The following is a 12682-nucleotide window of genomic DNA, read 5'->3' as shown; positions in this document are numbered from 1 at the left end:
TCTCAGAGGGTAGTGAATTTGTAAAATTCTTTACTGCAGAGGGCTGTAGAGGCTGGGTTGTTAAAGTATATTCAAAGTGGAGATAGACAGATTTGTAAACAGGGAATCAAACATTATGGGGGCAGGGCAGGAATGTGGTGTTGAGGATTATCAGATCAGCCATGATCTCATTGAATGCCGGAGAAGACCGATGGGCCGAATGGCCTACTTTTGCTCCTATGTCTTATGGTCTTATGGTTACCTACAGATAAGCATATGCACATTGAAGATAAATGACAGAAGGTACTGGATGCGCAGGAAGGGCTAAATTACAACATGGGAAATGATTTAAGGACTCTGAAAGCTCCCATGCAAGGGGTGGTCTGGAAATTGAAGGCCATTTTTTATTGTTGCATGCTGTCATGCTGGAAAAAAAAACTTTTGCAAAGAAAATCTCAATTGTCAATAACTGTCAATTCCCTGTGGAAAATAAACCCGGCACTTGGAGGAGTAGTTAAAAAAAAGATCACAAAACAAAAACTGCAAAACTGTTCGGGAATATTGAAGCATTTACATTTCACAGGAAGGAGAAAGCAGTGAGGATACGTGAGCTCACATGACATTGATTAAATATGGGAATCTGGACAACAGATGTTTGACGTACAAAAACCAGATAACATTAACAATGGGAAACTGGGGCCTAGAAGGATGGGAACATCTACAGTGATTGCTAAATCCATTAGAGATAAGCAATCCTAAAGCACGAGATCAGCGTGGTACTAGGGAACTAAAGTGTTATAGGAATGTTATAAATACACACAAGATGGCCACGCGGAACAGGAATAGGCCATTCAGGCCTATTTTCACGCCTGTCTCGCCACTCAGCTAGTCCAAGGCCGATTTCTACCTTAAGCGGATTCACCCGCCTTGGTTCCGTATCGTTTGGTGTCGTCAACCAGCATTGATCTATCCATTTCAGCTGTAACGTTTATTGACCCTTGCATCCATAGTTTTTGTGGGACAGATTTGCAGGTTTTCACGACCCTTTTTGTGAATGCTTTGTAAAAACCATTAAAAACAAACATTCAGGATTAGTAGGCAGGAAAGTTGTGATGTGACCCTGGATATCAAAGACTCCTAGGAGCCACCCTTGTGGGTGGTGTACAGTTGGGCCATTTTAATTACAACCTATCAGATAGGAAAAGGAAGGTGGGCATTTCACCCAATGGAGAGGTGAGAAGGGAGTGGGGAAGCAGGTTATGACTCAATATTGAGGTCAACAATTTTAGATCATAACCTCTGTCCCCATTTTGTTGCGTGTTTCTGTGCTCGCTGGCCTCTAATAACGTTTCTTTCTTGTTCCCTTTACTTTGCGTTGGGCCGCCAGCTCCTCTGTCCTTCATACCTCCTTCAGGCACATCCGTTGTTTGTTTTGCTGGTCCCATGACCACTCCCTTTGGCCTTGCGCCATGTAGCCTTTTCTCATTTTATTTCTCCTACCCTCAGCCACCATAGGCATTCAATATTGTTGTTCGCCCTGCTCTCCCCTTTCACTTGGTCAAAACCTAATACATTCCCAACTTTTCCCAGTTCAGGTCTGAAACGCGAACTCTGTTCTTTTCTCTCCCGGGATGCTGCCTGGCCTGCAGAGTATTTCCAGCATTTTCTGCTTTGATTTCAGGTTTCCAGCGCCCGCAGTATTTTGCATTGGCATTCAGGTTGTGCTAATGCATCCTTCAACCACGCAACAGGACACCCATGTGGTTCTGAATCTAATTTGATGCATGGAACTCATGACCGCCTCATGGCCCATCGCATTGGTGAAGCTACGGAAAACAAAGCGCATTCTTGCTTGATGATGGTAAGTGATTGATGAATCCAAGAATGAAAATAGCAGAAGGCCTAGATGGAGTGATCCTAGAGTGAACCGGCTCCACATCATCTGGGATGCGAAATGGCGACGACCAGCAACAATGGATGCCATTTTTTTTTACAAAACAACATAAACTAAACGAGAGAAGAGTTTATGTGACCAAACTAGCCGCGTTACCATGAGTAAAGTGACTCCGTCATCCATGCTCAATTGCCTCTCGATATTCGATAGCTTTTGCTGAGCGTTTTGCGAAATGCCTTGGATTTCACGGAGATTGGTTTCCATTCTGCCCAAAATATCATCCTTTTCCGCATTTAGTTCTTTGACCAGGTTCCGCTCCTTTTCGTCCAATAGGATGCGCAACTTCGAAAATTCAGAGTCTATGAGGATCTGCAATTTATTTGACTGTTCCTGTGAAGATAAGAAAATGGCCTGTTAGGGAAAGAAGCTATCCCGGGTCACATGCACCATGTTTAATTCACACTTCTGCAAGCGCACAAGGAGAGGGTTCAGCTAAATGGACTTGGGGTGCATAACACACCACCCGGATTAGTGGGACTTACACCGACCCACTGAGAATTTACCTTGATTTCAGAGATGCTCTCTTGTTGTTTAAGTTCAAAATCTTGATACGAGGTTTTCCTCTGCTTCAGGGAGAATAAGATTGTGTTGATTTTTTCCTGGAATTGAAATTCAAAATTGGGAAGAGGGGGTGGGGGTGGAAATGTTTGTTAAAGATAAAGGCGACAAGCCAAATGATATTAATATCAGCCACAAAGTCTGTCGGTCCCTTACCTTGTACATGTCGACAGCTTCGTTTAGCAGCATAAAATTATGAGCCGTGTGGCTCTTCTCATCCCTCCTATCCAGGCAATTCACACAGATCAATTTCCGCTCTGTCTCGCAAAACAACTTCACCTCCTCCTGGTGTTCCTCGCAAAAGGGGCGGCTTCCTTTTTTCCCTTTCCTATTCTCTTGGGGATCGGTGGCTTCCAAAGGTTCGTAGACCTGCTGCTTCCTTCGCTTACATTTGGGGCAGAAAGAGAGCCCGTCACTTTGGCGGGGCGGCGGGGCGCAGTCGCGGCAGAAGGTATGACCGCACTGCAGCGGTACCGCGTCCGTAACGATTTTCCCGCAAATGGGGCACTCGAATTCAGCTCCCAAACTCTGGTTCGGGTACTCAGAGGTCATGGTCCAGACTGCGTGGACTCTCAGAGGGCTGCCGCGCTATCAAAAGTAACTGTGGATGAAGGGAGTGTGACTTTGCTATCAGTGTGGGTGTTTGTCTTCCGCGCATGGGCGACATGAGATCGTTGGCTCTCTTTAAGTAAACTGGCTACTTCTATTCTTTCCAAATATGGAATGTCAATAAAAACTTCCTGTCGCAACTGGGAAGGGGGGGAGGGGGGAGGGGCGGAGCAACGCGACCGGAGGAATCCCTGGTAAGGACCCAATGTGAAGAGACTAACGCAAAGGTAGACCCAAAGACGTTGGATCTCCGCTAGAGTTCTGTCCACCTTCATTCAGTGGGATCGCTACCGCACCCCCCGCCCCTGCCCCACCCCTCCCGCCTTCCTCTCCCCAATAAGAGACTCGGCGAAACTGGCTATCTGAGATCACAGCTGCTGCATTTAAACAGGAAATAAACCGAATCCAGAGAGCTTGGGAAAGGAGAGCGTGGGGTCGAAATTCACCGAGACCCTCTCGCTCTGAGCGCGTTTTGGTGGGAAATAAGCAAAATCCAGGGAAAGAGTCTCAGGGAATCTTGGGTCTCTTGCCCGCCTCCTGAAGATCTTTGGATGAAATTTGGGCGAGGGGCAGGAGGGACTCCGGGGTTACCTACCATCCATCCCCAAAATGTATAATGGGGGCCTCAAATGCCACCGCTGAACCTCTGTTTCTTCTATGCAGCTTCCCCTGGATGGTCTCAAACCCCTGGAAAGGCTGTGTAAAGATTCGTTTTCACGCCAGTTGCTCCATCGCCAAGGTTTCTGCCCATATCTCACGCAAGTTATGCTGGGAGACCAGACCAGAAATTTAGAACTAATTGGTTCATCTGGAAGATTTAATCGAGATTGTGAAAATGGGATGACAAATGGGTAGTTTTTTTTAATTTATTGGTTCATGGAATGTGGGCATCACTGGCTCGGCCAGAATTTATTGCCCATCCCTAGTTGCCCTTGAGAAGGTGGTGGTGAACCACCTTTTTGAACCGCTGCAGTCCATGAGGTATACGTACACCCACAGTGCTGTTAGGAAGGGAGTTCCAGGATTTTGACCCAGCGACAGTGAAGGAAGTGTGATATATTTCCAAGTCAGGATGGTGAGGGGCTTGGAGGGGAACTTGCAGGCGGTGATGTTCCCGTGAGCCTGCTGCCCTGGTCCTTCGAGGTAGTAGGGGTCATGGGTTTGGAAGGTGCTGTCTAAGGAGCCTTGGAGAATTCCTGCAGTGCATCTTGTAGATGGTACACACTGCTGCCACTGTGCATCCACTGTGGTAGAGGGAGTGAATGCTTGCTGATGGAGTGCCAATCAAGCGGGCTGCTTTGACCTGGATGGTGTCAAACTTCTTGAGTGTTGTTGGAGCTGCACTCATCTCGACAAGTGGAGAGTATTCCATCACAGTCCTGACTTGTGTCTTCTGGATTGTGGACAGGTTATGGGGAGTCAGGAAGTGAGTGACTTGCCCCAAGATTCCTATCTTCTGACCTGGTCTTGCAACCACAGCATTTATATGGCTCTGAAGAAGACTCGAAACTTTAACTCTGTTTCTCTCTCTACAGATGCTGCTAGACCTGCTGAGTTGTTCCAGCATTTTCTGCTTTTGATTTAAATGGCTATTCCAGTTCAGTTTTCAGTCAATGGGAGCCCCCAGTTAATGCCATTAAATATCAAGGGGAAATGGTTAGATTCTGTTTTGTTGCAGATGGTCATTGCCTGACAATTGCGCGAGTGTTACTTGTCACAAATCAGCTCAGGCCTGTGTGTTGCCCAGGTCTTGCTGCAAATGGACACGGACTGAGGCATGTTTGTGGTAACCTCGCATGAGCATATCCAGCAAGTGAATTTATGCTGAAAATCCGCCATGTCTATTACAAAGGCGGAACTCTCTCGGTGGGGGCATCTCCAATCCTGTTCTATCAAAGAAATACGATGTTTATTTTTCTATGATTCCACACATATGTTTACATTATGTTCGCCAATAATTCAGGAATACTTAGGGGATCATCTGGAGAAATCCAATTTCTACTTGACACCTTAATAAATGAGCCTTTCGTGGCCGAAGCTATCAGTCAGCCATCAGCTTAATAAATTGTGTGACACATTCAGAGGCCGTTGGCATTTGAACTGGACAAAGGAATTTTACTCTCTGAAATTAGCACTCTGAGTCCATATGTTTTAACAAAAATATTTCGAGCCATAATTTGAGAGATCTTTTATTGTCCATAGTCTGTGAATGTTGAATGGACCTCCGTATGCTGTTTGTAATTTCCATTAAATTTACAGTTTAATCGAAGTAGCGTTTTTTTTAAACTGAGCCAATGCATTTTACCCTGTCTTTATTGAAACTTGGGTGGGTGAAACGAGGGGGGAGGAGAGGGGGTGGAGGAGGAGTTTCTATTGTGTGTTGGATGGGTTCATAAATTCGCTATAACGAGCGGCCTTCGGAATCCAGCCCCCACCAGCACCAACGCCTTCCCCGCTTCCTCCCACCACCACCCCCTCCCCCACCCTCCCCCCACCCACACACACACATACACACACATATGCACACACATACACACATTTACACACACACATAAACACACACGCACACACACGCACACATACACGCGCACGCACCTCAGCCCCTTCACCAACTTTAGCAGTCAAACAGAATTTGGCATCTGTTTCAAACGTCCTTGTGTGATTCTAAGTAACCATCGCAGTAACAACGTTGCAATGTTAAATACGCGTTCTGTAATAACACTCAGTTACTTTAAGGCAATGCTGACCTTGCTGAACAACTTAACTGCATCAGCGGGGTCAGAATGCCTTTCCTGAGATCGTTTTCTTCTGAAGCAACAATGAAACATGTCTCCTGCCGCAAAGTCCAAGAATCAGACAGCGATGAGTGAGACCATTCGTCCCATCGAGACTGTGACCGTTCTTTGAAAAGGTTATCCAATTAGTCGCATTTCCCCACCCCCACGCCCCCCCCCCCCGCCCCGACCCACCACGCCCTTTTCCCATAGTTTTAAATTTCTCCCCATCAGGTATTTTATGCAATTCCTTTTGCAAGTTACTGCTCCCTCTTGCCGTTCAGTTAGTGCATCCCAGATCACATCAACAGGCTGTGTACAATTCATTTCCCTGATCTTGCTCTTGGTTTTTTGCTGTTTACTCTATCAGAAACCTTCATAAATTTGAACACCTCTACTTCGTGTCATTTAAATTTCGGTTAGGAAGGAAGCCCCATTGTCACAGAACTGGCGTCTTGGGGGGTTCTTTTGAACATTCTTGTTAATCATGTCGTAACGCACAGGCTCCAGTCGTGAAGTTAGAAATCTTCTCTTCCTGCCTGCATCCCTTGCACAGCAATTAACACTTTGTTCAGTCCCCGAGATAGCAAAGCCGGTAGGTTACCTAGACACTCGTCATAAAAAAAAACTCATCTGGTTCACTAATGCCCTTGAGGGAAAGAAATCTGCCGTCCTTACCTGGCCTGGCCTCCCTGTGCCTCCAGATCCGCAATATGTGGTTTACTCTTATCTGCCCTGTGAATCAGTCCTAGCAAATCACTCAGCCCAAGAGCAATTAAGGATAGGCAACAAATGCTGGCCTTGCCAGTGACGCCCACACTCATAAAAGAATAAATAAATAAAAACTCGCTGGATTGATATGATGCTACTGGACCAGTCTTAGAACAGTAATAAGAAGATACTGGCCATTGCAGCCTCAGTTCCTCGGCTTACCCGGGGGGGAGGGGGGGTGGGGGGTGATGGTGGGGGGGGCTCTGGCACCAAGTTCAGGGTTTTTCACCATCATTAGAATGAGCGAACAGGAGGTTGGAATCGCCGAAAACCCTGGGCCGCCCTTAGCCCGTTGTTACAGCTGCCAGCCAACGGACTAGGGCTAAATCCTGGCCTTGGCAATTGGTCTGGTCGGATAACGCTGAACCGGATGGCATGACAGCGACGGCCCATTATTCGGCCCGCCCGAAATCTGGTTCCATTGCGGCCAGTGGAATGGAATAACGGGCGTGGCCCATAGCAGGAGGTCGGTGCGGTAGCGCCCGTTTTGCTCTACCAGCCAAGGCCATTAAAATTTCTACCCCAGATTCTCACCTTCTCAAGGGCAACTTTAGGGATGGGCAATAAGTGCCAGCCTAGCCGGCGACGCCCACATCCCATAAAACGAATTTTGAAAAAAAAATGTGAGTTGTCCTTGTTCACCCGCAAACAGACAGCGGGGGTTTGACGGGTAAGGGTAACCCAGTTTGCTCTTTAACCCTGACCCCTGGTCATGATGGCTGGAGCACCGGAAATAAACACTCCTTCCCCTCCTGCACTATCCCCAAAGCCCTCTAGTCCTTAAAGACCAGGAACAGTTTCCCCTCCCAGCAAAGCAACTCCCTCGGAAATGGGAAAGGAAACCGTTTTTTTTAAAGGGGCCAAGAAGGAAACAAATACTCGGGAGAGCTCCACTCCCAGCTCCTCAGGCGTTCGCAGCCAGCCCTGGGAGATGACGTCGACCATGCTGAGTTGCACATAATGTGCACACCGAGCAAGGCAGGGGAGGGCTGGAAGCGGGCAGGGGAAGAAATTGAAGGGGGGCTAAACTGTTTTCCCTGAAAAGCTCTTAGCGCTGCCTTTTTATGGATGCACTCGGGGCGTGGGCAGCAGGTAAGGAATCGGCACTTTCCTTAGCGCACGTGTTAAATCGTAGGGCCAAGTGCGGCAGTTGTTGAGAACTGAGAAGGATATGAAATCCAAACACCATGCGCCAGCCCCCTACAATAGATTTGATACCGTTTCCACGCAGGAGTTTCCTGATCGCCCACATGATTTGGGCGGAACAGCTGCGGAAAATCATAAGCAATTATGGAGCCGAAAATTCGCCTCTAAGGAAGTTCACCTCCACAGTCAGCAAAATTGAAGTCATTTATCTTTAGTTTTAGGAAATAATGTAACATTACTTCAGTGAAATAACGTATTTTGAAGGTTACTCAATGCATATCTGTGCAAAAGGAAATTCTAGAAATGTGGTAATTGCCCAGAAACATTGAGACGTGTTGAGCAGCGTCAAAGTTAAATCTGCCAACCCTACTAGCGGAGCCAGAAGTCCAGGGTTCGAGACCCACTCCGGGACTTGATGGCCACGGAAGGTGCGTTCATAATCCGTCCAAACAGGTTGAAAGCCAGCTTGTAAATCCTTCCTATATGCCTATGGCCGACAGTAAGAGGGGGGAGTCTGCTGGGCGGCGCTGCTTGATACCGAGTGGCGCTTCTCAAGCTATAGTGACAGGCTGACTACATGCTCCAGGAAAACAGACGTGCCTTATTTGCCTGAGGGGTTAGATCTACGTAAAGCAGGGAATTCGAAAACCTAAAACCCTGGGATTATGAAATTGCATCAACATCTAGGAAAGAAGGAGAAATACCCGTCAAAGTGCCCAGTTTTTAACCACTGAACTTTTTGAATTAATATTCCCAACTGAGTATGTCGTTAACGAGCCAAATTATGATTTTAGCTCATGGTTTCGTTAGCGGTGGCTCACTGCCTCACTGATCTAGGCAGTTTACCAATTCATTAACGGGCAAGACATATAAGGGATCTGGAATTTTACAAAGCTCTAACTTGGACTCTTTTTATTTACCATTCAGCACCTTCTGAAAGCCATCAATAGCGACGGACGCGGATGCCACCTCCTGACACACATTAGGTAAATGGAAAGAGCCAAAGTCTCTAGTTCTTAAAGAACAGGAACTGTTTCCCATCCCCCACGCGCTACAGAAATCGCGAGATCAGGTGCAGCTCTTCCTCTGGTAATCTCACTGAAAGCTTCAATCTCCTTGGCCAGGCGCTTTATTACTTCTGATACCGCCGCGGAGAGCGGCGGGCGACACAAGCGAACAACAAAAAGTGAAGGTGAATGCAGTTTGAGGCAGGAAGAAGTGAAGCCGGCCATGGCTTCCAAATCTTCAAGCCTAAGCTTGGGCGATGAGCTGAATTGCCCCATTTGCCTCGACATCTTCATCGATCCGGTTATGCTAGAATGCGGCCACGATTTCTGCCGTCAGTGCATCTTGCAGTGCTGGGAGAAAGAGAAGAAAGCCTTCTGCCCAGAATGCGGCGATGTCTTCCGGGAAAAGAACCTGAAAGCTAACCGTGCTCTGGGAGTCCTGTCCAACAAAATTCGAAGCTTGAACATAAAGCATGTGGATTCCAGCAAAGCCTTCCACCCGTTCTGCGATGAGCACCAGGAGGAACTGAAGCTCTTTTGTGAAACTGACAAGAAATTGATCTGTGTGATGTGTCTCGATAGGAGGGACGGTCGGAGCCACAAATCCCACAACTTCATGCTAATCAACGAAGCAGTTGAGATCTACAAGGTACGGGTTGCCACGAGGCGGTTCTTAGGCGGCGCTATAACTTTTAATTGGAAATTTACTTTTAATTAACCAACCCCTTTGTTTTCACTGCGGTTGTAACTACAGGAGAAGATGAGGGGAAACTTACAGGCTCTGAGTCAGAAAAAAACTTCCATACAAAACGTGCTACTCAAGCAACAGCAAAGCATTTCAGAAATCCAGGTAACCTGATTGCTCGGGTCACGTTCTCTTGGGTTAACTTGCCGGATTCAATATTGCACGGCTCATTGCTCTCTTTCTATTTTGTTTGGTTTTATTTTTGTCTCAGGAACAGTCCAACATTTTGCAGAAGCACATCTCGTCAGAATTTACCAGACTGCGCACTGTGCTGGAGGAAAAAGAGCGGGCTTTGGCCAAAGAGCTGGGGGACCAAGAAGAGGACGTTCTGAAGCAAATGGAGTCCAACCTCCGGGAAATCCAGGAGCATCTGAATGAGACGGAGGAGAAGTTAACGAGCGTCCAATCCCAGCTAAACCAGCAAGACGCTTTCTCCTTGCTCAAGGTAAGTTGAGGATTTGATGGGTGCAGTCAGGCTATAGGCAATGGGAAACCGTCAAAGGAGCTCATTCAAGAAAGTCAGGCATGCATTGACAAGAAGCGAAATAAAACATTTTCAAATGTTGTTCTTTTGAATTATCCTTTCTCTAATTCCTCATGCGCGGCGCTGCCGACTAGTTGTGTGAAATGTGCCATAGATTGGTCCGAGTCTACAGGGGCAAGTTATTCGGACCAGACCATGTCCCGCCACTCATAACCTGCTTCAGCTGCATGGCCATCCGAAGGAGTGCGGCGAACTGTTCTAGTGTTCTCGCCAACGATTGTTCTCCAAATCTGCGCAGGTCAAAGGCAGGTTGGCCGGCATCCATCTTGACAGTGCAGATTGTTAAAGGCTCGCTTTGCTCGTCCTCAGCCCGTTCAGAGAGTCCTCCCGAAATTCGCCCCAATGATTCGCTCATCTCCCCTATCCCTCTGAGGCTTTTCCATCTGCCGCGGCTTCCGATTTTTCTGCACGCAATCAACCAATGTTCCCTATCCCGCTCGCAGCGGGGAAATTCTCGTGGTCAAACCGGGCAGTGAGTTGTGACCCTTTCAACCACGCGATTGTCTGGAGTAGAATCTATGTTCGGATTCTCATAGCCCTGCGTCGTAACTTCGGTGCAGTTTAGCTCCCTGTGCAATTCTTCTGCGCTTTCCATCCAAATTAAGGCGGGAAATTGGGAGGACGCTGATGAAAATTCTACCCCCTTATCCCCACGTTCGATAAATAATTCCGATCTATGCCCCAAGTTGGATTCGACCCTTATCTCTATTCTTATCTACAGTCCCAATTTTCTCAAGGGCCGAGACATGGCCTCAGAACCGATGCCCAGACTCATTCAAAATGGCTCACCCATCAACCGCAGTCCGTAAACACCTACCACAGCTTTCCTGGCTTTGGGGTATATTTTCGCAGGATTTCCCCCATATTGAATGGACTCTCCGGTGGAAGATGGTCAGGAATATGGTATTAAGTCATAAAGGGTTCTTTGCCACCTTGTCACCGAGGTTTCTTCGGCCTTTCCAATGAAATTAAGGCAGCAGATCAGACGAATACCCCACTTGTACTCCTGATCTGTGGCCCTAAAGCTTCGCTACTCGGCTAAATTGCAGGTTGTAGACCGATAGTGGTTTGCCGCAAAGGAAGCGGCCGCAAGACATCTGTTTGCGTGCTGGAACTTGTCTGGAGCGACCCAAGAGCAACCCCACCGCCCTATCCCCAGATCCTGACCCTGTATCTCCCTTAGATTCAAATGGCTAATTTGATGATTCTATTGACTTACACTCATTTGTCATATGATGCAGGGAAATTAACGAACTAAATTGATGTACCTGTTTGAGTGAGGCGTACGGTATGTGGCCCAGGCAATAATTCTATTCATAGCCTTGAAATTACTGTTGTTGATTGTGGTGGATTGTCGGCCAACTCATCGATATACCGTTGATCTGTTACTTGAACGTAGTTGCTATTTTAACACTGGGCAATATCTCCTCTTCAAGTAGCAGACAGAGGAATGCCATACTGACCTGTCCAATAATACCTCAGCAGCAATTAATTCTAGCCGGTCCGATTTGAATACTCATCCAGAAATAGTTTACTTGCATAACTCTTTTTCTATCTCTCGGTGGGGCAGGGGAGAGGGGGAATTTCTCGAGCGGAACTGGTGAGTTTTTGACTATTCCAATTAAACCCGAAGCTGTACTGGGTTGCACGTCGCCATCATCCGGCATATGTTGCAAAAGATACCAAACGAGTGCTGTGAACTCCAATCTCTGTTCTGTTTATTTTAGGATGATCCAGATAAGGGGAAGAGGTATGGATGACCCTTCATTGAACTTGTGTAGAATTAACACAGTTCCAAATTTTGGCGCCTATTCTCAGTTTCTAACGTTTCCCGTTTCCATTGTTAGTGAAGGGAACTATCTGACGACAGTCACAGAAGGCAAGCTCCCTCTGGGGTCATTCAAAGGACCCATCCAGTACAAAGTGTGGCGGGACATAATGGACGTTATCAACCCTGGTAAGGTGGCATTTTGCTTCCCATTACACCATCAATGAGTACAATAAATTCAAGCACACGAGGCAACGGAGATTGAACATGACATTTTCAAACCTGTATTTTTAACTTAATGCAGGCAATTAAAGGATCACCGTGCAAGGACACTCGGTAAGTAGAAAAGCATAGGTCAAAATGGAAGCAAATGGAAGTGCAGTGGCCAAGCTTAAAGCATAATAGTCTATAGCTTGCTGCAGACAGGAAAGAAAGGGGGCTTATAACGAAATATAATTGCAAGAAGCTTTCTACAGTTATGAAATAACTGACTAGCTGATGTGAAGTAAGTATCTCTGCTACAATGCAAATACAACACCGTACAGTCATGCGGTGGTACGGCACAGAAGAGGGCCATTCGACCCATCGTGCCTGTGCCGAATCGTTGAAAGAGCCATTCAACTAATTCAATTTCACTGGCCAGTCCTAACAGTCCTACAAAGCTCTTCCCTCCAATTTCCCTCTGCAAGTCATATTGAATCTGCTTCAACCATCCTTTTTTTAATGCATTACAGGTCAGAATAACGCGTTTTTTTTTTTAATTCTCCTTTCCTACTGTGCTTCTGCTAATTAGCTGAAATTTGTCTCCTCTGGTTATTGGCCCTTCT

At 46.9% G+C, this 12682-nt stretch overlaps 1 protein-coding gene across 1 annotated transcript in view; it reads right to left on the bottom strand.

The window, feature by feature from the left end:
- LOC121291302 overlaps positions 1–12682 on the bottom strand; it is a 197120-nt gene that overhangs the window by 40557 nt on the left and 143881 nt on the right. Inside the window, exons 18-24 of the mRNA XM_041212375.1 lie at positions 9223–9417; positions 8847–9125; positions 8712–8763; positions 7525–7634; positions 2648–3019; positions 2437–2532; positions 2030–2263 (exon numbers count right to left, since the gene is read on the bottom strand). Of these exons, the coding sequence (XP_041068309.1) occupies positions 2030–2263; positions 2437–2532; positions 2648–3019; positions 7525–7634; positions 8712–8763; positions 8847–9125; positions 9223–9417 (1338 nt within the window). The remainder of the gene's footprint in view (positions 1–2029; positions 2264–2436; positions 2533–2647; positions 3020–7524; positions 7635–8711; positions 8764–8846; positions 9126–9222; positions 9418–12682) is intronic.

This window comes from Carcharodon carcharias, chromosome 19, assembly GCF_017639515.1.
Source record: "Carcharodon carcharias isolate sCarCar2 chromosome 19, sCarCar2.pri, whole genome shotgun sequence".
Lineage (NCBI taxonomy): Eukaryota > Metazoa > Chordata > Chondrichthyes > Lamniformes > Lamnidae > Carcharodon > Carcharodon carcharias.
This window is presented reverse-complemented; position numbering and strand designations above follow the sequence as displayed.